The following is a 23,216-nucleotide window of genomic DNA, read 5'->3' on the forward strand; positions in this document are numbered from 1 at the left end:
GCCAGCCTCATAGGGTTGTTATAAGTATCAGTCAAGCTAATGCATATAAAACCCTTAGAACAGTGGCTAGCACAGAACACTCAAAAAATATTAATCGTTGTTATCATTTACAATATCATCCTAATTATAAGATTAAGGCATCACTGATATTGGGGAAAGAAACATCAAAAAACAAAACCAACAATCTTCCCCCAAATGCATGGTTTTTATCAAGGAGCTAGAGCAAAGATAGATTCCCTAACCTGAGTCTGGACACCCAACCCTTACTAAAGGGCAAAGACTATAGGCTTGATATGGCACCCCATCAAAGGATATCAGAGTTCCAACTAACAAACCATCAGAGAAAATGTCCCTTTAAAAGTTAAATTGTGAGTATGAATTAGGAGAAGAAGCAAAGACTTCACTCACTCATTTACTGGCTATATTATCATAGAGAAACACATAAACTTATTCATTCTCTTTTTTTTTTAACTTAAAATATATAGGGCAACAGTTATATGCAAAGTACTGAGAGTCTAAGAGATTGCCATTTAGCAGAAATTACAGACATTCAACTCAGAGAAATATGGTGTGGTGACAATAAAGTGTGCTGTGGCATTATAAAGGAAAGAGAGAGATGAACTCAGCCTATGAGAACTGGAGAAGACTTCACAGAGGAGGGGGAGTTTGGGCTGGTGGAGTTCCCTTAGCGAGGAGTGCTGCATTAACCCAGAAGCACGATGTACTTCTGCATGTGTGGTAAGGGCAGAGGGGTGTGAATGACTCCATATGACTAGAGAATAGAGTCCTCTCAGTAAGGATGTTGGGGAATGAGCCAAGAACTGTACTGTCCAATAGAGTAGCCACTCATCATGTGTAGCTATGAGCACTCCAAATGTGGCTGGTCTAAACTGATATGTGCTGTGTTAAAAAACACACACAAGATTTTGAAGACTTACTATGGAAAAAATACAAAATTTTTATATTGATTCCATGTTGAAAATTAGAATATTGTGGCTATATTGGATTAACTAAAATATATTCAAATTAATTTTGCCTGTTTCTTTTTACTTTTTTAATGTGGCTACTAGAAAATTTAAAATTTTCAGACTTACATTAAATTTCTGTTAGTACAGGTGTAGAGAGATAGAAGAGGGACAGATTGTAAGGGATGTTAAATCCCATGATCAGAGGACTGTATTTTATCCTATGGAGCAATGGAAAACTTCTGAGAATTTTGTAGCATGAAAGAAAGACAATTGGGTCAGTGTCCTGGAATAATAACTCTAGCGATAGTATGAAGACTGGTAAGAGGGCAGGAGGACAGGACTGGTGTAATAGTATAGGGGAGAGGTAGTGAGACCCTGAAGTACTGAAGTAGCTACAGGAATGAAGAGAAGAAGTTGAATTTAGAGACCATCATGGAGTGAAAAGAACAGAGCTTGGAGACTACTTAGATATGAAAAGTGAGGGAGAGAGGAAGCTGACGCCAGGGTTTTCAGGCTTGAATACCTGAAACAAGGATGATGGGAGATCAGAAACTGCATGGGATCAGAAGTTCCTTTTGGTCTTGAGGAATTGAAATGCCTGGGGTGTATCTCTAAGTAGAGATAATATGTTTGAATATGGATTTAGAGATCAGAAGAAGAGAAGGGTTATAGGTTGAGATTTGGGAGCCTTTGAGTCTTAGTTTTCTCATTTATAAATTGGAGAAGATAAAATCTGTTGAACCTAACTCATAGAGTTATTTGAGCATTCAGTGAAATATTGAATATGAAAACACTTGATAAATTTTGAAGCATTATGCAAATACAATGAGGTATCATTATTGACCTGTAGGCTCTGCTTCCTCAGAGCTCATCTTCAACCCAACAACCTACTCCTGTCCTTTTACATAGGGCCATGGTTTGGGCCAGCTTGTCCTCTGGACAAGATAATGAAAAAGCAAGGAATCAGAGCATGACAGCCAAGGATAGTGAGAACACCCCCTGAAGAGGAACTGGCCTTGTTCCATCACCAGGAGCCGTCTTGAACCTTCTTGTCACCTACACATAACTGGAAATTTTAGATTCTGGTTATTAGTAAAGCTTTCTAAGCCAACATTTATTACTCTTCCTTCATTCCCATGCAGAGTTATAGGACCTCATCATCTATTTTATAAATATATGAAAAAATATGACAAGGCCCTGGGCAAGGTAGCAGAAGGTGCTGGAATACAGAGCAGGAGAATTGCTCGTCTTTTCCTGTCAGCTCTGGTGAAATGGCAGTTGCTGACAGTCATGTTTTGTGATCACAGACTGTCTGCCCACTCGTATTTCCAAACCTAGCTTATGATTTATAAATTTGTTTTTCTCTGATCCTCCAACTCTCCCTCAATCATAAGTCTGAATCTTTGCAAATAAAGGTTCAAGTCTCTTAATTTCAAATATTCCATGTTGTCTGTCATTACCTCTAACCATGATAAAAACCTATCTTCAAATCTCAAAGCGGAAAATTGCTTTAAATCTATTTTACTATTTAAGCAAGCATCTGGTCCTTTTTCTGAAGAGAGGGAGAGGGATGAAAGGAGTACCTCCAAATCAAATTATAATAAAGTATCACAATTCCAAAGGAGCTTGGAGTCCCCTGTTGCCAGAATCTGCCTATAGGATGTAGAAATGTCAGGCCCTTTTTGATCTTCCTACATAGCAAAGTGTGATTGCTCTTAGCCTTCATTCACAGATTGAGTCAAGGTTTAGTTTTAAATAAAGGGTCATAACTTTCTCTACCTGAATATATTTTTTTTGGACAGAAAGTAAGCTTCAGTCCTGTCTCAGCAACTGGTGAGACCATCACGGTATACACATCCCCGCAGGGTATCTCGGTAACATCACAGAAACTGAGGCCAGCGCTTGGGGAACATGTGAAAATGCCTTTGGAACCATAGAGGTCGGTGGTGTAATTGGCAGAGCCCCTGGAGGCCTGCCAGTGGATCCGGATGCCATTAGGGCCCAGCCTATATAATTTCACCCCTAAAGGGCAGCAGGCACCTGAAGGATAAAACAAACACATCACTATTCCACCATCACCACAAACCTAGCCTCTGCTACTATGGGAAACAGAGTAAGTGTCCTACTCTAAATGACAACTGATTAGAGCAAGATTTGAGGGGGTATCAAGTTCCTTCTGTACTGGGCCACGTGATTAGAGATCTATGTGTGAGGGTGAGGTGGGCCATGAGTTTTCAATAGAGAACAATGGTGAGTCCAAGTACTTGGCAGATATGAAGTGTATATGACTCAAACTTTATGAGTCACATACACAGAATCCTTGTCAAGATCCTTCATAACATCCTACCCATAATACCCATAATATGATTTGTTGTTGTTTAGTCACTAAGTCATGTTTGACTCTTTGCAACCCCATGGACTGTAGCCCACCAGGCTCATCTGTCCATGGGATTTTCCAAGCAAGAATACTGGAGTGGGTTGCCATTTCCTGCTCCAGGGGATCTTCCCCACCTGGGGATTGAACCTGCATCACCTGCAAGTCTCTTGCATTGCAGGAGGATTCTTTACCATTGAGCCACTGGGAAAGCTCATAATGATTTCAGTGGGATTCAATTTAGATATAATTAACTGCATTCAGCTTTGGTTGAAAAGACCTAAATTTTGCTGAGCTGAGTAACATGATCCTTGTCGCTGGTCCACACTTCATCTGTGCTAGCTGACTGGGTACTTTCCCTTTTTCCTTTACTGAATACCTTGAGCAGGCCACACATTAGGTGTCAAATGGTGGATTCCTCAGTAAACAAAATAAAGATGTTATTGTATAATAAATATTAAGATAATTAGGTTCCTTTGATTCATTCTTTAAAAAAAGGTTTTTTAGGTGTGAAGGTAAGCAGTGGACCATATTTCCAGAACTAGATATCCAGGTGAGAACTTAGGCAACAACTCTAATGAAAGAAATTATAAAGCAGATTACATATGTGTTCTGGGCTTCCCTGGTGGCTCAGATAGTAAACAATCTGCCTGCAATGCAGAAGATCTGGATTCAATCCCTGGGTTGGGACAATCCCCTGGAAAAGTGAATGGTTACCCCTCCAGTCGGAGAAGGCGATGGCATCCCATTCCAGTACTCTTGCCTAGAAAATCTCATGGATGGAGAAGCACTGGTAGGCTGCAGTCCATGGGGTCACTAAGAGTCGGACACGACTGAGCGACTTCACTTTCACTTTTCACTTTCATGCATTGGAGAAGGCAATGGCAACCCACTCCAGTGTTCTTGCCTGGAGAATCCCAGGGACGGGGGAGCCTGGTGGGCTGCCATCTATGGCGTCACACAGAGTCGGACACGACTGAAGCGACTTACCGCTCCAGTATTCTTGCCTGGTGAATTCCATGGACAGAGGAGCCTGGCAGGCTACAGTTCTTGGGGTTGCAAACAGTTGGTCATGACTGCTGCTGCTGCTGCTGCTGCTAAGTTGCTTCAGTTGTGTCCAAACCTGTGCGACCCCATAGATGGCAGCCTATCAGGCTCCCCCGTTCTTGGGATTTTCCAGGCAAGAGTACTGGAGTGGGGTGCCATTGCCTTCTCCATGGACATGACTGAGTGACTAACAAATGCACACAAAGCAACTTAGCACATAGCACGCAGCAGATTTTAAATGCTTTCACACCATAATCATTCCTATTTCTCTTACCAATGAGGAAATAGAATCAGGGAATAAGATAAGGCAGGACAGTTTAAGAAGCCATATCTTTAGACTCCTAAGTTGTAGACTCACTCTACTGCCTTTGGGATGCCAAAATTTTATTTTTTAATTTATTTATTTTTAAATTTTTGTCGAAAGACTTATGGGATCTTAGTTCCCTGACCAAGGATCAAACCTGAGCCCCTTGTAATGGAAGCATAAAGTCTTAACCACTGGACAGCCAGGGAAGTCCTATGAAAATTACATTTCAACTCTCCCACCCCATGCTTCAGAACAGATGCAGCTAACTGGTGTGGTACTTATGCCCCATTAAGCCTGAGAGCCATCCCATTAATCTTGAGAGTTTTTTTTTTTTTTTCCTGAAACAGTGCTCTAAACAGCCACTGTAGTGGACTAGAATCATACCAGTGAAATCTTATTTGTTAACCCTGTACCACTCCTTACTTCTCCCGCCATTCCCTAATTGTTTGGCCTTTGTGAAGAACAAAATGCAGTACTTGCTCTTGAAACCTGTTAAAATAAGATACCATAGGAGAAGCTGGAGTGGTTTAGAAGAGAGAGGTAGTAGCACAATAATAATGAGAAACAAAAAATTCAAGCCAAATAGAATATATGATCTAAATGCTTTCTGAAAACTCTGCCAGGCTGAGTTACTCTGTGCTACACAAAGCTAGATCATATATAAACCAAGCCTTCTTTCAGAGAAAGTCCACTTGAACCTTGTTATCAAGGAGTTCATTCACCAACTACCAACAGGGTTTCCCAGGTGGTGCTAGTGGTAAAGAACCCACCCGTCAATGCAGGAGACAAGAGACACAGATTTGATCCCTGGGTTGGGAAGATCCCTGGAGGAAATGGCAACCCACTCCAGGATTATTTCATGGAGAATCCCATGGAAAGAAGAGCCTGGTGGGATACAGGGCTACAGTTCCATGGGCAGAGAAACCTGGCAGGCTACCAGTCCAGGGGGTCACAAAGGGTCAGGCAAAACTGAAGTGACTTAGCATGCACCAACAGAAACCTCGAAGCTTTGAGATTCTGAATCAAGAGGAAAATTGCAAACATTTTAGAAAGTAATCTGAATTTATCATGCAAGCTTGGTGGAGATGCAGCATGCTTTTAAATGAGATGGAAGGGCTTATGTCTGGATCTATAATAGTCAAGGTCCTTGTTGATACTCTAGAACTAGAATCTAGATTTCACTTACTAGAGGAGTAACTTTGGTAGGCGCAGTCCGCAGTCAACCCAGTGGCACTAACTGCTTTTACTGCCACTGAGTAATTGATGCCGCATGTGATGCATCCCAGGAGGCAGTGGTTTTGATGGGTGTGACACTTTGACTGTCCCGTGTGTGACTGCAGAACCGTCACATAGGTTAGGGCCCCAGTCCCAACCGTCCAGCTCACGTTGATTACTGACTGAGTGACCTGAGTTACCGTCAGACTGGCTGAGCAGCACGGCGCTCAAATGGGGAAAAAGAAAAAATTGGGAATTTATTTCCACTAAGGGTTATTTGTGAAAAACAACCAAGCATGGTATTCTGTCTGTCTTTCAGTCAGTATCCTAGATTTCTCAAACCTTTAACTGTTAATCAAAATATCCTTAATAACTATAAATTGAACATAACTTTTAAAAATTGTGAATCACTGTATTGTGACTTATATGACATTGAACATCAACTATACTGCAATAAAAATTTTTAAAAACTTCAAAAATGTCCTTTTGTTAAGCAAAATCTCATTCTCTCTGATACATTATTTAACATCACTGTATATAGCAAGTGCTTTCCCCAAGAACGAAGTTCACTAACTGGCTGTGGGTAATTAATGTGAGGTTCTCCCCAACTTTTTTCAGTATAAGAAAGAAATCCTTTGTTGTTCTTCAGCTTTAATGATTCCAGTTGTAAATTTCAATGCAATGGTTGCATTTACCTCTTCTCCTAATACGTATTATCACATTTGCAATAAAATGTGTTTCGCCTTTCTCAGGCATTTCATAGTACATAGTTGACCAGTCAGTTCAGTTGCTCAGTCGTATCCAACTCTTTCCAACCCCAAGGACTGCAGTATGCCAGGCCTCCCTGTCCATCACCACCTCCTGGACCTTGCTCAAACTCATGTCCCTCAAGTTGGTGATGCTCTCTGGCCATCTCATCCTCTGTTGTCCCCTTCTCCTCCTGCCCTCAATCTTTCCCAGCATCAGGGTCTTTTCCAATGAGTCAGTTCTTTGCATCAGGTGGCCAAAGTATTGCAGTTTCAGTTTCAGCATCAGTCCTTCCAGTGAATATTCAGGACTGATTTCCTTTAGGATGGACTGGTTTGATTTCATGGCAGTCCAAGGGACTCTCAAGAGTCTCTCCAACACCACAATTCAAAAGCATCAATTCTTCTGCGCTCAGCTTTCTTTATAATCCAACTCTCACATCCATACATGACTACTGGAAAAACCATAGCTTTGACTAGACAGACCTTTGTTGGCAAAGTAATGTCTCTGCTTTTTAATATGTTGTCTAGGTTGGTCATAGCTTTTCTTCCAAGGAACAAGAGTCTTTTAATTTCATGGCTGCAGTCACCATCTGCAGTGATTTTGGAGCTCCCCCCCGCCAAATAAAGTCTGTCACTGTTTCCATTGTTTCCCCATCTATTTGCCATGAAGTGATGGGACTGGATGCCATGATCTTAGTTTTCTGATTATTGAGTTTTAAGCCAACTTTTTCACTCTCCTCTTTCACTTCCATCAAGAGGCTCTTTAGTTCTTCGCTTTATGTTATAAGGGTGGTGTCATCTGCGTATATGAGGTAATTGATATTTCTCCTGGCAATCTTGATTCCAGATTGTGCTTCATCCAGCCCGGCATTTCACGTGATGTACTCTGCGTATAAGCTAAATAAGCAGAGTGACAATATACAGCCTTGACGTACCCCTTTCCTGATTTGGAACCCAGTCTATTGTTCCATGTCCATTTCTAACTGTTGCTTCTTGACCTGCATACAGATTTCTCAGGAGGCAGATCAGGTGGTCTGGTATTTCCTATCTCTTGAAGAATTTTCCACAGTTTGTTATGATTCACGTAGTCAAAGGCTTTGGCGTAGTCAATAAAGCAGAAGTAGATGTTTTTCTGGAACTCTCTTGCTTTTTCCATGATCCAACGGATGTTGGCAATTTGATTTCTGGTTCCTCTGCCTTTTCTGAATCCAACTTGAACATCTGGAAGTTGTCGGTTCACATACTGTTAAAGCCTGGCTTGGAGAATTTTGAGCATTATTTTGCTAGCGTGTGAGATGAGTGCGATTGTGCGGTAGTTTGAACATTCTTTGGCATTTCCTTTCTTTGGGATTGGAATGAAAACTGACCTTTTCCAGTCCTGTGGCCACTGCTGAGATTTCCAAATTTGCTGGCATATTAAGTGCAGGACTTTCACAGCATCATCATGAGCATCTGTAATTCCATCACCTCCACTAGCTTTGTTCATAGTGATGCTTCCTAAGGCTCATTTGACCTCACACTGCAGGATGTCTGGCTCTAGGTGAATGATCACATGATCGTGGTTATCTGGGTCATGAAGATCTTTTTTGTACAATTCTTCCGTGTATTCTTGGCACCTCTTCTTAATATCTTCTGCTTCTATTAGGTCCATACCATTTCTGTCCTTTATTGTGCCCATCTTTGAATGAAATGTTCCCTTGGTATCTCTGATTTTCTTGAAGAGATCTCTAGTCTTTCCCATTCTATTGTTTTCCTCTGTTTCCTTGCATTGATCACTTAGGAAGTCTTTCTTATCTCTCCTTGCTATTCTTTGGAACTCTGCATTCAAATGGGTATATACTTCCTTTTCTCCTTTGCCTTTCACTTCTCTTCTTTTCTCAGCTATTTGTAAGGCCTCCTCAGATAACCATTTTGCCTTTTTGCATTGTGATATAAAACATATCATAGTTGATATAAAACCTTATAACATAGTTTATATAAAAGCTTAAAATATTCTTAATCACCTAAGAGTACCACAATCAATTCTCAACTCTTCAAAGATCCATTATACAGCATATAGGATATTGGGAACCTTCCTGCATATTTGGCATTGTCCCTATTCTGCCGCCTTTTATGTTCCAACTCATCCGTTCCAAAGTGCCATCTATCGTTATGTATAAGAGAAAATAAGACCCAAAGGCTTTAAGTAATTTGCTATATTTCATTCACACACAATGTTATCAAGTAATAACAGCTTTCTTTTATCAAGCTCCTACCATGCAGCAGGCACTATGCTAAGTGCTTTGCAGCATAAAAAATGTAATATTCACAACCACCCAATGAAGCCATTATCCTCTTCTACCAATTAGGAAACTGAAACTCAGAAAGCCTTTTTTAGAGAAAGATTTGAAAGGGCTGAACCAAAGAAATAAATAATAAGCCAGCTCATTTGGTCACTTGTTAGATGCTTTGGTAGATTGTGTCATGGGGAATATGAAGTCAAAGAAATGTTTTTGCAAAGTCAGTGGATTCCTCCTTTGATGTTGGTGTATGAATATATTAGAGCCTTCAGATGATATTTATATGGAACCTGTGTTGAAATTTTTCTAAGACTTGGGCTCTTTGAAAGGCTTCTCTGAGATTAATGTATTTCTACCACACTTAGGGTAAATCAAGTCATAAAGTTCATGTCCTAAAACAATTCCTAAGGACCCCACTGGAACTAAGGTTCAAGTTGCAGTTGCTACATACCCATTTCTTTCTTTTTTTAAAATCATTTTTTATTGAAGTATAGTTGTTTTACAATGTCATGTTAGTTTCTATTGCACAGCAAAGTGAATCAGCCATACATACACATACGTCCCCTCCATTTTGGACTTCCTTCCCATTCAGGTCCCCACAGTGCATTAAGTAGAGTTCCCTGCGCTACACAGTAGGTTCTCATTAGTTGTCTGTTTTATACTTAGTATCAGTAGCACATATGTCAATCCCAGTCTCCCAGTTCCTCTCACTTATTTCCCCTTCCCCCCTTGGTATCTATACATTTTTTCTCTACGTCTGTGTCTCTGTTTGGGCTTTGCAAATAAGATCATCTATACCATTTTTCTAGATTCCTCGTGTAAATGATATTATACAATATTTACTTGTCTCTTTCTGACTTCACTCTGTATGAACCCTCTAGGTCCATCCATGCCCCTACAAATGACCCAATTTCATTCCTTTTTCTGGCTGACTGATATTCCACCACATTCCATTGTATGTGGTTACATACCTGTCTCTAGAGGCACACTGTAGCTGGACAGGCTCCGTCCTGCGGGTGTTTCGGCCACAGCGGTGACAGAGAACACTGAGCCGCAGGGCAAGCCCCCCAGGGTGCAGGAATCTCCGGCACTGCTGCACTGGTACAGCCCTTTCTCCCCCTGGGCAGTCACCGTGTAAGTGGCCTCATCATTAGTGGGTCGCCAGCGCACATTAATCATGGAAAAGTCATCCTTTGAAATGTTTGTGATTTCAGGACTGCAAGGAGCTAAGAGATTTTAGATTATGAACTGAAACAGAGTCAAGAAATATCACACGTGACTTTTGGTCTAACACTTGTACACTTGTTTTCTCCCCTAAATGAGATGATTACTTTCAACCATACCTTGTGCTCAGGTCAAATTCCTAGAGCCTCTGTGTGGAAACCTTGCTGACACTGACAGACGGTATTAGATTCCCATAGTGTTGGGCTAACTGGAAAATGTTAAGGAGCCATTCGAACTCCAAAAGCAAAAGTAATTAAGACAAACGTTTGCACATTCACGGTGTGACTATAGGCAGGTGCTCCAAAGCTGCTGCTGCTGCTGCTGCTGCTGCTAAGTCGCTCAGTTGTGTCCAACTCTGTGTGACCCCATAGATGGCAGCCTACCAGGCTCCTCTGCCCATGGGATTTTCCAGGCAAGAGTACTGGAGTGGGTTGCCATTGCCTTCTCCGGCCCCAAAGCTAGGAGGATGTGAATGGCTGAGGTAATCACCAGCCAATCCTTTCACTCTCCCCAGGGTTTCCTGTTTCTTGCTGTCCTCTTTCCCTCTTCCACCTTCTCTTCTGCCTCTCCTTAGTAAGAAGGGCTCTCAGGATCCCTACCAAGAGTCATTAATGGCAGTTAACCTTTTCACCATACTTGCTGTATGCCTTTCTTGAGGGACATAGAGGTGAGCCACCCAGACATCGGTGAACAAAATCCCTGCTGTATCATACCTGTGGTTATGAATTGGGGAGTACACGATGTATTGCTGCCCCGGACTTCGCTGAAGGAATACACCGTGATGTGGTACTTGGTGTCACACTCCAGAGCAGAAAGCGTGCAAGCCGGAGCCGTGTCATTACACTCAACCACATTGAACCCATCCACAGCCTTTGTTTCATAAAGTTCAGCACCTCGGACGGGAGACCAGACAATCTCTACTCTGTCACTGGACACCAGCACAGGGTTAATGTCACTAGGACAACAGGGAGCTGAAAGCAGGAGTAGAGAGAAGGACGTCAGTACAGGAGCCATGCTGTCAGAGGGGCACTGAGTCCCGGCGTCTCCGTGCTCAGGAGTCCCTGCAGTCACTGTAAGAATCTCCTACAGGTCTGTCCAACAGAGATCCTGTCTGACACCCACTACATAGAGGATAACTTCTCTCTGCATGACATTCAAGGCTACAGTAAGCTCTACCTTGTCGACACATCCAGCTGCTTCCCACACCCCCTGCCTCACCTGACTCCTTAATTCCCCACCCAACGGGCATGTTTTTTCCCTGTGTTTTAGAGACTATGTCCCCTTTACTGGAATGTGGGACCCTTCTCCTGCCTGACAAAATCATATTTAGTCTAACTTCTAGATCCTATCAGTCTTTCCAGACTCTAAACTAGATAAAACTAAGGGGTGGAGGAGAGGAGGAAGCCTTGCATTAGTACATTTTAGAGACCTACATTACCTTATGGACAAATTGTGACAAATGTCTAACTCATATGGGGTTTCTCTGGAATGATCTTGCTCCACTGACATTCCATTCATCCTTAAAGATCCAGTTCAAAACCACTCCCTCTGGAAGGCCCTTGAGACCTTATTGATGGCCTCTAACTCCAAATTCCAAAGGCACCAATTATTTGATTCCCTCATCTGGATAAAAATGTATCTAATCCAGCTGTAATTGTTATTTATATAGTTATATTACTGTATTCTTATTTGTATATATAGTTAATTTTAAGTCTCTCATTCCATTCATTCTTTAAAAATCGAGCATGTCCCATATGCCAGTCACACTATGATAAGCATTCAGGATGAAAAGATGAATGAGATATAATCCCCGCCCTGCAGAAGGCCCAAGTCTAGTGCAGGAGAATAATAGTAACAGCAATAAAGCTGCTAATAAAAATATTTGCCCTGTGCTTTTCTTACATACAAAGACCCTTTCACATTCATGTACTTTTGATTATTTGTCCCATTTTGCAGTGGTGGATACTAAGGGACTTAACAAGATAGACATCATTATCTCCACTTTACAAATGAGTTAGTGGTCAAGTTAGGACTTAAGCCCAGGTGTCCTACTCCAGAACTCTCTACACCATGTGGCATCTTTGCCATTGCACCTCTGTCTTCTGGGCTTGGAGAAAGAGTGAACTCTGAGACCTAAGGATTGCCTCCCCTTCAGCATCCAGAACAGTGATGAACAATGAGTGGATCTGGATGGAGGGTTCAATTTTTCAGAGCAAGGTTGAATAGCAACAATCTTTCCTTTCTTCTCACTCCTAAACCTTGTATTCTTGTTAAGGTTGAGGCCACTTAGTCCAAATTCCCCAGGAAAGAACGTGAAAGAAGAGATTCACTTTCCATTCTTGGACCTAGAATGACTCCCAAGTAGTCTAAGTCAAGGAGTGCAATGGGTAGTCCATTCTGCTACTGAATTTAGTGAACTCAGAATTCCCTTTACAAGCATCAAGCGTAACTCACCTGTGGTATAATTAAACACATCACCCAAAGGACTCTGCCCTGCCTTGTTATAGGCAAAAACACTAATAAAGTAAGTGAAGCCACACTCAGATAAGAAATTGCACTGGGTGAGGGAAGTGTTGCAATGTACTTCCAAGCCATCATCACTCTTCACGAAGGCCACATAGTAATCACCCAGATCCACACTGGACCAAGCTACAGACAAGTGGCCAGGAGGATCTTCTTGGATCGCCACTCTTCCAGGTGCACAAGCAACTAGGAAATGATAAATAAAAAGGAATGTGAGAGTACTACAAGAGATTTTCTTTGCAGCTTTGCATAGTAGCTGTTCACTAAATGTTAGTTCACATTCTCAAAACACACAAATATTTCTAAATTGAAGTGTAGACTTCCACATATGTATGTCTTTATCTCTTTGATAAGAATGAAAGAGGGTGGATATCTAAACACATTTTCCAACTATAGACATTCCCTGTTTATCTTAAAGAATAGCTCCTACCAGGCCTAGGTCTGTGAAACATGATGTAAATAAGGGGCTGCACAGCTAGAGTTGTTATCAAACTGGATCTTAGAATATTTACAACTTTACAAATGCAAAAGAAAATAGACTGATTAGTGAAAGATCTGGAAGAGGAAACAGGCCTCTTAATTTTCAAAGTGCTTTTTCCAATGCACAAGATCTGGTTTCACTATCAACATTATTCAGACTCCTCAGAATGTTCAACTCTATGCTTTCATTTAGAGCAGGCTTTTGCTTTCATTTGTTCTAGTGCATTCTGGAACATTCTGGAACATTGTGATGTAATTATTTGTTTCCCTAAGGTCAGCCACTTGGGCTTGCCAGACCTCCAGTGATGTCGCTCCTGTTTACATACCGGTTTTCAAAGTCACTGCTGAAGTCGATCTGCTAGATCCGGCATCATTACTTGCTGAAACTGAAATCAGGTACTTGGTTCCACACTGGAGAGAGTAGATGGTGCAGGAACTGAAAGTTGTACTGCAGCTCAGCCTGGAAGAGTCACTCAAAGCCATCACGGTATAGTTGAAAGCTCCTTCTGTCGGTGCCCACGAAACAGACGCCTTCAGAGCACCACTATCAAAAGAGACTTGAATGTTTTCAGGAGTACCTGGACCTACATTTTTGAGAAACAATTGATATTTTGCAGTAGACTCAAGAACCCAAGTAAGATTTGGTCTAACAATATTGTGGAGCTTGGAGGATGAAGTACTCCATTAACAGGATAATTGCAAGTGTACAAAGCATAAAACTGGGATTCAAGGTATCTGAGAACTGGTAATACATCCACCATTAACTATGCAAACTTGTAACTAGCTATGACTTTGCCAGGTTATTTAATCTTTCTGTTATTTATTTTTGTAATGTGTCAAATTGATCTAATATCAGTCCCTAGCACATATAAGTGCTGAATAAACATATTTTGAGTCTTTTGCAATTAATTTATTTGGCTATGCCAGGTCTTAGCTGTGGTGTGTGGGATCTAGTTCCCTGACCAAGGATTGAACCTGGCCCCACTGCATTGGGAACATGGAGTTCCCAATGGCTCCCAGTGGCTAAGACCACTTAGCCACTGGACCACCAGGGAAGTCTCAATCAACATATTTTGAATATGTGAATGAGTGAACACACAATCTAATAAGTGACTGAAGTCATTAAATGAAATTATAAATAAGATGGGCTAGGAGAGCCAAGTGGGTATGTCATTAAGATGTAGATAAAGTATTCTATTATAGATTGATAAAGTTAGATTAGCTTCAGCAGCATTTCTTCTTTACTTTTGATACATGATAAGACATGTAAGAGCTTTTAGGTCTCTGTTGTTAAAAGAAAAGCAGACTTCCTTTCATTCTAAACCAAAGGGAAGGAAGGAAAGTGTCAAGTGTGATGGCCACACAGGAAGTCAGTTTTTTATTGTCTCCAAAACAATTTCCTCTACGTTCTTAAAAGTAGGCCTTCCTTTCCTCAGGGTTGTCCTCTTAAAAAAGCTTGAGGAGTGTTCTCCTGGGCTGGGAAGGAGAAAAGTTGGCCTCAGTCCTCTGGAATCTGTGCTATAATAAGGCCCACCTCACAAACCTTCAGTTCAGTTCAGTTGCTCAGTCATGCCCAACTCTTTGCAACCCCATGGACTGCAGCATGCCAGGCCTCCCTGTCCATCACCAACTCCCAGAGTTTACTCAGACTCATGTCCATTGAATCAGTGATGCCATGCAACCGTCTCATCCACAAACCTTGGAGAACAGCTTATGTGCAGAGACTAGCACCCTTCAGACACATATAGTGGGGTGGGGGATGTGGGATTAAACAGGAAAGGCTCTGTGTGAGCAAACTGGGACTCGGCTCGTCCTCTGCAAGGCAGACATGAGCCATGTTTCTCTTGTAGGCCATCTTGACAGGCCCCTTCTTCTGCTATATGGTCAGCTCATCTGCAGAGGCAGATCTACTCTGGGGTAATGCTGGGCCCAAGGCTGGTAGTGGTCATCTGTATTTTAGGACAATCTGATTTTCCCACGTGGGGCATGGGAAGCACCAAAAAGACATATGTCAAAGTCTTCACCTCTAGTACTGCAGAATGTGATCTCATTTGGAAATAAGGTCCCAGCAAATGTAGTCAGTTGAGATCATTAGGTTGATCCTAACCCAATATGACTGAAAACCTTATAAGAGAAAGTTTGGGATGTTCCTGGTGGTCCAGTGGTTGAGAGTCCACCTGCCAATGTGAGAGGAAACAGGTTTGATCTCTGTCTGTGGAAGGAAAGAATGAGTGAATGCCTTGGAAGAGGCCCAGGGAGACTGGTTTATCATAGACATTCTAACTCACCAGGCCCATCATGAATCACCTTAGGGTCACCTTGTTATAATTCCTCCCTAGAGAAGTATTATAAAAGGCAAACCCTTCTCTTCTCCCTACATTTCAGCCTTGGCTCAGACACAAGGCAACTTTCACTGCCCCCCAAACTTAGGCACTGTTGGAGAGGACATTTCTGTTTCTTTCTGCCTTTTCCTTGGACATCCTCAAGAGATGAAAGAGTTAACCTGATTGGTGAGTCTGGCATCTATTAGGCTTCATTGTGGACTTCCCTGGTGGCTCACTGATAAAAGAATCCATCTGTCAACGCAGGAAATGAGGGTTCAATCCCTGTGTTGGGAAGATCCCCTAGAGGAGGAAACGGCAACTCACTCCAGTATTCTTGCCTGGGAAGTCCCAAGGACAGAGGAGATTGGATGGGCTACAGTTCATGGGGTTGCAAAAGTCAGACATGACTTGGAGACTCAACAACAGGCTTCATTGTCAGAGGATGGCTCACTCTGCCTCAAGAGAAGGAAAAATCTCCCCCTTCCCTCTCTCTCCCTCTTATTCTTTGGGCTCATAGCTGCACCTCAGTTTGGGCTTCCAGTTATCATGGAGTAGGAGGCCCTGGTTGGGTCTCCCTGGGATAGTGATGGTAAGAACACACACCGTGCTCCAGCTTCTCAGCCTACAGCTGGAGGAGAGGTAGTGGGAAACCCCGTGTTGGCCTCAGGCCTACAGTGAGGGCTTTGGGAAATATTTCTGAAATATCAATTCTCACCACATCAGGAAGTTTAAAATTCTCATCGTAACAGGAAGTTTATTTTGCTTGCTGCTATGTCTCTAGGGTAATACCACCTCAAAATTTGGACACACCCATTAAATGTCTGCTGAATAAATCCTTGTTTGGCCCAATTCTTTTTGTCTATACTCTTGGTCTAAACCTAGGAAGGGACAAGAGGTAACTAGAAAACCTAACAAGAATTGTTTCCTGCTGTGTGATATTGAACATGTAGGCTGAATCAGCTACAGGGCGGTGGGGGTGAGGTAGACATGGGGTTACCATGCTCTGTGTACTCTGAGCAGCATTTCTTCACACATGCAGAGAGCATTGAAACTACTCGGGGGGAATTGCCAACACACTATAAATAAGCTCATAATAAGTTTAAATATCTGCTGCCAGCTGCTCTGTACTTATCACTTATCACTGCTCTCAGTGGCTGCAGTGCACAGCCCTTCTCATTAACCAAAAAGGAAAATGTCTGGGGTTGAGCTGAGAAGTCCTTACTTGTTCTCTGATTGCAGGTGGAGTCATCCCCAGGGGTTCCATTGGCATTCCATGCATAGGCCTTTATGGTGTAGAGAGTCCCGGAGTCTAAACTGGTGAATGTCAAGGAGGTGTTGGTGGTATTTTCTTTCCATATTCTACCCAAACCATTAGCTTGCATAATGGACACAGAGAATCCAATGGCCATATATACAGCTTCCCACTGCACAAGAATAGAGTCTGAACTTGGAGAGCTTACTTGTAGAATAGGTGCCGCCAGTACTGCAAAGACAAGAACATGTCCATTTGCATTATGAAAGTGCGATCAAGGATAATTCAAATTTAGGAATAGAAAATTTGAGCTTGATTATCCATATTATGAAAAAATTATTTGCTTTGCAATAGCATTCATGTCAGAGTTGTTATAATTGTTATTTAAATGTGTATTAATTCCAGATGACTCAGAGTGGCAGGTGGCGCTAGCGGTAGAGAACCTGCCTGCCATTGCAGGAGACAAAAGAGACGTAGGTTCGATCCCTGGGTTGGGAAGATCTCCTGGAGGAGGGCCTGGCAACCCACTCCAGTATTCTTGTGTGGAGAATCCCATGGACAGAGGATCCTGGCAGGCTACAGTCCACAGGGTCACGAAGAGTCAGACACGACTGAAGCAACTTAGCACACACACACAGCAGAGGAATGGGAACAGAAATTCTAATATTAGAATTCAACTGGAAGTTGGTAAGAAATTAGATAAAACCTCTTAATCATAAAATAAATCAATAAGAGAAATGATAATTTATACTATTTTAATGTGCACACAACCTTTCAGAAGTATGCCAAGGTATAACTTCATCAAACCTGTTTAAGTCATGCTGATGACAAACTCGAGCTGGTTTTATTTCAAATAAGTCAAAGCAGCAAAATCACTCCTACATGTCCATCATATCTTCATAGATAACTGAGGTTAAAAACAGAAATCCCTTTTTCAGAGATTTTTAAAAGCAGGGATGCTTTTAACAATGCCCCCAAATGGGTTTCATTTTCCAAAGCATCTGGAATTTAAATACCACCTCCTCCACAGTTATTTGAATTAAAAAAAAAAAAGTGTCACTTGGTGGCTTTCACTTCTGGGCCCTGAATCATCAGCACTCACAAGACAAAGAATTACATCATGCATTTGCAGCCTCAGTACAATTGATTCAGGTCACAAGCAATTGCTCAGCAGAGGATGAGCATCTAGCTACCTGTCTTTGCCTGTTTTGGAGGTGATGCCTGGCTTCTCCCCGCAGGACTGATGGATCTGACGGTGATCTGGTACAAGGTTGCAGCTTTCAGGCCAGTCACAGTGCCTGGGGAATTGGCCACCGTGGTCTCAATGACAGTGTTCCCGTCTTTGGCCGTGAGGAGGTAACTGGTGGCCCCTGGTACTGTAGCCCATTCCACAGTGATACTGTTGCTGATTTTTGAATAAGCCTGATCAATAGTGGGTATTTTGGGAGCTAAAAGAAGTTTTGAAGATGTACATTAGTTAGAGTACCTATAAGAATTACTCATTTTACTCTTCAAACTAAGTCATTCTCATGCTATCCTTCAGACATAAACTTTGCCCTTATTTTCCTGATCAAGAAAAAAAAAAAGAAAGAAAGAAAGATGGAAAAAAAAAAAAGGGTAAAGCTACTACTACTTTTCAGAAGAGAGTCAGAAAGCTCAAAGTTCCCATTCAGGAATAGGATTTCAAAGAGGTTTTTCCCAGTTGCCTCTTTTTGTACTTTTAAAACAGTTAAGTAAGAATGGGGAATAATTTTGAGAAAGAACTCTGAGGGGAGGGAGAGAGTAAGGGAAGGCTTTCACTCTGGAGGATTCTACTCCAACTTGGCATCTTGTGAATCCCCAGCCTGCTTTGTCCCTAATCTCGCCTCCCTGCCCCACAACTGTGCTCCACTGCCTCTAGTGATGATCCACCTCCATCCCCCATCCCTGCCATAGCTGTGATTTCCATTCATGCACTTTGCACACTTCCCAAGTGGTATTTCACCTGATGGAAAAGGAGGGAGAAATTGAGTTGTTTCATAATTGTACTGTTTTAGTATTATCAGAGTGTAACAATTTTCAGATTCTTCTATATAAAATATTTAAAATTAAACTTTATTCTCTCCTTCTCTATCAAAATATCTGCCCCAGAATAAGAATGAGTTGCTGTGGTCCCTCCTCATCTAGACCTGGCCATGGTTTGCCAGGAGGCGATGAATGCTTATGTTATGAGTTTACACTAGGCATTCCTATACTTTGGGAATGGGGTAGGAGATACAACATGGCAATCAGATTGACTACTCTGCAAAACTCCACAGACACAAAAATGCTCTAGGTGTAGGGGGTCCAAGTGGAAGAAAAGGTCAAACCAAAATTGCTGGGTTTTATGTTTAATGAACGGCAATTGCAGGCTTCCCTGGTGGCTCACTGGTAAAGAATCTGCTTGCCAGTGCAGGAGATGCAGGTTCGATCCCTGATCCAGGAAAATCCCCTGGAGAAGGAAATGGCAACTCACTTCAGTATTCATGCCTGGGAGATCCCACGGACAGAGGAGCCTGGCGGGCTACTGTCCATGGGGTCGCAAAAGAATCCAACACAACTTAGCAACTAAACAACAACAACACTGGATTTGCTGGGTAAGATCGCTGTGTGCCAAATTCAAAACTAAAGGGCAGAACAAAACTCTAGGGCAAAGAGGAGAAGGACAAAGAGGAGAAGGAGTAAATACAGTGTGGATGTGTGATTTACCAGTATCAACTCCCTCCAGCAGACCCCCACCTGCCAAATTGCCTTGTGCATGACACAGACAACCTTCTCTTTCTGTCCCCAAGGCCAAGAGAGCTGGCTTTGGCAGCATCTCAGAAATAACCATGCTGCAAGAATGGACAAAGAGTCCACTGTGCACTAGCCAGACATTCCTTGAACACGCAGGACTGTCTCCTTCACCATCAAAAGAAAACTCTGATGGCTTATATATCCTGGGGAAAAGTTGCAGGGATTCATCTTAGCCATTTGCCAGCAGAAGCTGACTCTGCAGGAACTGCCTATGTCCCTGCCCCCTGCAGGATAGAAAGCCACCCCCCCAGGGGTCTCACATTCATTCCTTCTACACAATCATCCCCTTTCTGCGCCCCAGTTACTTGTCCTTAGCTAGTCTTTGGCCTTCTTTCCTCTGACTTTGTGGTATCTCTCAACCTCTGCTTCTTCCTTTGACCCCATTATTCATCTATCTCCTGTTAGCCAGTCCTGCTCATTGCAATGGACTGATTTCCTGGACAACTGACAACCAAACTGGACTTTGTTGTGACAATGCCTTCATGGAGTGTTTCATTTGAAAGGCATCTAAAAGGCTGGCATGACAGGCATGTCAAGGAGCCTGAGGACTCCACAAACTTTGTCCTATTGAATAAATCTGGGAGGGGCACAGTTGCCCAGCATAGTAGTACATAAAGCCAGTATCAGCAGGATGAAACACAGAGTTTCATGGCAAGAAAATAGAAAAGGATTTAGATTCCAGAATGCTAGGTTTGAGCCTTGGCTCTGCCATTTGCTTTTGTCTGTGAACATGTACTGGAGAGGAGCATGGCAACCCACTCTAGTATTCTTGCCTGGAGAATCCCATGGACAGAGGAGCCTGGCGGGCTACAGTCCACAAGGTTGCAAAGAGTCGGACACGACTGAAGCGACTGAGCATGCATGCATCAACATGTACAAGTGATTTCACCTCTTCTAGTCTCAGTTTTCTGTCTTCAATATACAGAATACTAATAATTCCTACATCTTTGAGTTTACTTTGAAATGTAAAATGTCTGCATCTTAAGATAGTAAAGATTAAGTCAAATAGTAAATGTAAGGGCACATCGAAAGGTAGGAAGGGTGTGTGTGTGTGTGTGTGTGAACCAGGGCTAGCAAATTTGGGGTTTGGAAAAGCCAGGCCTCATGGTACTGCCATGGGGGTGGGGGTTGCTACCAGTGGAGGTGGGATTCTGGAGGGTCTGGGGTAGGCACAGGCCGGAGAGACAGAATGCCTGTTTACACATGGCATCTAGAGCAGCATCTGACCAGTAACGGCAATGAAAAAAGATCAACATTGCTGTACTATATTTCCCTTAAAAGATAAGAGATTGAGTAGGACGTGTAAGTCTCCATAAATTAGCAGTGGTTCTTCACTCTTCCTTGGTTCTATATTTGGCCCACTTACTGCATTGATGAAAGAGAAAAATTTATTCCCTAGATTTGCAGTCAACCAAAAGTGAAACCCTTTGAGTCTCAGCATTTGTGCATTCTACCAACTCAGAGATCTAAATTATCCCAGCTGGCCCCAGGGATCAGACACAGATAAATAGCTGATGCCAAGAGCCCAGAGAAAATCAAAATACACACACACCAAATGAAACCTCCTATGCAGTATCAATAAAACACTTTGCATCTGTTGAAAAGACAGGATGAATCAATTGACAGCATCATCAGTATCTCAGTCTGTCCCATTCCTTCTCTCAAATAGTGTGGATAGTGGGATTGAAAAGGGGCCCATTTTGAGGGCCCAGTGTGTCTGGGTGTTCTGGGACCCTCTAAGAGACAGCAGAGCTGGATTTCATCCATTTAAAGGCCACTTATTATTTTAAAAACTACTTCATATCTATGGCCAAATAGTTCTTCTCACAGCTTCCTAGTCAGCCCTGAAGGTGTCTTAACAATAAGTAAGAATAAAGCATGGCATAATAATTTTTAAAAACCTATTTTATAAGCACAGATTTTTATGGCTCAGTCATAAATCTCTATCACATATTTTAATTGCTTTATTTACATTTCCATTTCTGTGGAATGAACAAAATAATAAATACAAACTGTTCTTACTTGTACTGAATTGCTGAGAGTTTGTGATATAATTGATATAATACGGTTTATTCATATAATCTAAATCTCTGAACATAAATTTCCATTCTAGGGACTTAAATTTCTAGAATGTATGAGCCAGGAGAAGCCTGTAGAGAAATAATCCTTGCCTTCAGTCATTTATTCAAGAAAAATGGTGATAAAATCTTCTAAAAGAAAGACTTTTTCTAGCTCTGGGTTATCATTATTTATATTTTATGGATGTGATATTAGAGGTATAAAATATTTTTTATTAAAGTAGAGAATCTTGAAATTTTCATCAAAACTGTTTCTAGCTCTCTCCTCTAATTCCTTAGAAGACAAATAAGAAAACATAAATTAGGCTCTTCACTCTTCACTCTTGTTTCTTTGACTGGAATGATAATCATTGCAATATTTTACTAATGGGTAACTATGTCTGAGAAAAATCCATGACTGTATGACTCTATACAGCTCAAGATGAATATCTTATGAGGATGTATCTTTAAAGTTTGATCAACGTATTTGTCTTACCAGTTATACTCACAATATGAGTACTCAAAAAATGTTGAATATTTTTCTTGGTATAGCCTTTCTATTTTAGGGCAGTATAAGAATTAACAGTGGAAATGAAAATGAAATATGGGTAGGGTAAACTTGCATTTCAGGGAATGTTACCTGTTTTTGTTGAAGCAACCTGAAAAGAAAAGTTTAGAAATTTAGAACTATAATGAAAAACACCATTTGAGGAAATATAACACCTTAATCAGAGCAGTAATACACTTAGAACAACATGTTTATACATAATGTGAGCAATCTTCCAATCCACACACAGTAGCGATTTGCACAAACTATTTCCCAATACTAAAATCTACCAGAAAGCAATCCTAAACAGAATTGAGAGGCTGGAGGCAGATCGTATTACTATTTCATTTTTCTTCCTGAATCTGCCTAGTGACTAGTTCAGTAGTTGCTGACAGATATTTTAGAAACCTTTGTCCTTAAAACATAATGATATTCTTGTTTCCTTTCACTAGTAAATTGCATTAAATTTCAAACACACAAACATATACAATCTTGGTATGGTCCCATAGTATTTTGATTTCTATCTCTCCACCCACAAAGCCTTCAAAAAAAGAGAAAGATACTGAATGTATCTTTCCCACCCACCCCCCAACCCCAAATAGTTACAGGTAGGTCAGAATGGTGAACTCACCATTTTAAGACAGATAAGACTGAATCCAACCACAGATAAAAATTTCACCGGTGCACCAGCCATCCTGTTGGACTGAGCACTCACATGGCACACAACAAAGTGAGCAAGGTCCTCCTTGGTCTCCAGGTGGGCAGCACTTTCGGTTGCTGGGATGTGGGGCTGCACTGCTGGAAACAGACCCTGGGAAGTAGCTCCTCCCCTTCTGTGTGGAGCTGACCTGTAACTAGGGGCACCTGGAGACTGGCAGGTACAGGTATTGCAAAGGCTGAAAAAAAGAAGAGAGTGGAAGTAAGCCATGCCAAGCGGGCCAGAAGGCTACTGTAACCTGGGTGTAGAATGCTCTTCTTTTCTATTAAAATTTTTTTCTAAATAAAAATTTAACAAAGCTGTATAGAAATTATTGACATAGTGGAATGACTATTTTA

At 41.7% G+C, this 23,216-nt stretch overlaps 1 protein-coding gene across 1 annotated transcript in view; it reads right to left on the reverse strand.

The window, feature by feature from the left end:
* FNDC7 (fibronectin type III domain containing 7) overlaps positions 1 to 22,854 on the reverse strand; it is a 29,301-nt gene extending 6,447 nt beyond the window's left edge. Inside the window, exons 1-10 of the mRNA XM_040232160.1 lie at positions 22,792 to 22,854; positions 22,254 to 22,272; positions 17,936 to 18,190; positions 16,713 to 16,973; positions 13,493 to 13,750; positions 12,618 to 12,872; positions 10,877 to 11,134; positions 9,911 to 10,165; positions 5,883 to 6,137; positions 2,748 to 3,008 (exon numbers count right to left, since the gene is read on the reverse strand). Coding sequence (XP_040088094.1) covers positions 2,748 to 3,008; positions 5,883 to 6,137; positions 9,911 to 10,165; positions 10,877 to 11,134; positions 12,618 to 12,872; positions 13,493 to 13,750; positions 16,713 to 16,973; positions 17,936 to 18,190; positions 22,254 to 22,272; positions 22,792 to 22,854 — 2,140 coding nt within the window. The remainder of the gene's footprint in view (positions 1 to 2,747; positions 3,009 to 5,882; positions 6,138 to 9,910; positions 10,166 to 10,876; positions 11,135 to 12,617; positions 12,873 to 13,492; positions 13,751 to 16,712; positions 16,974 to 17,935; positions 18,191 to 22,253; positions 22,273 to 22,791) is intronic.
* Positions 22,855 to 23,216: the final 362 nt, after the last annotated feature.

The sequence above is a fragment of the Oryx dammah genome, unplaced genomic scaffold (genome assembly GCF_014754425.2).
Source record: "Oryx dammah isolate SB20612 unplaced genomic scaffold, SCBI_Odam_1.1 HiC_scaffold_28, whole genome shotgun sequence".
NCBI lineage: Eukaryota > Metazoa > Chordata > Mammalia > Artiodactyla > Bovidae > Oryx > Oryx dammah.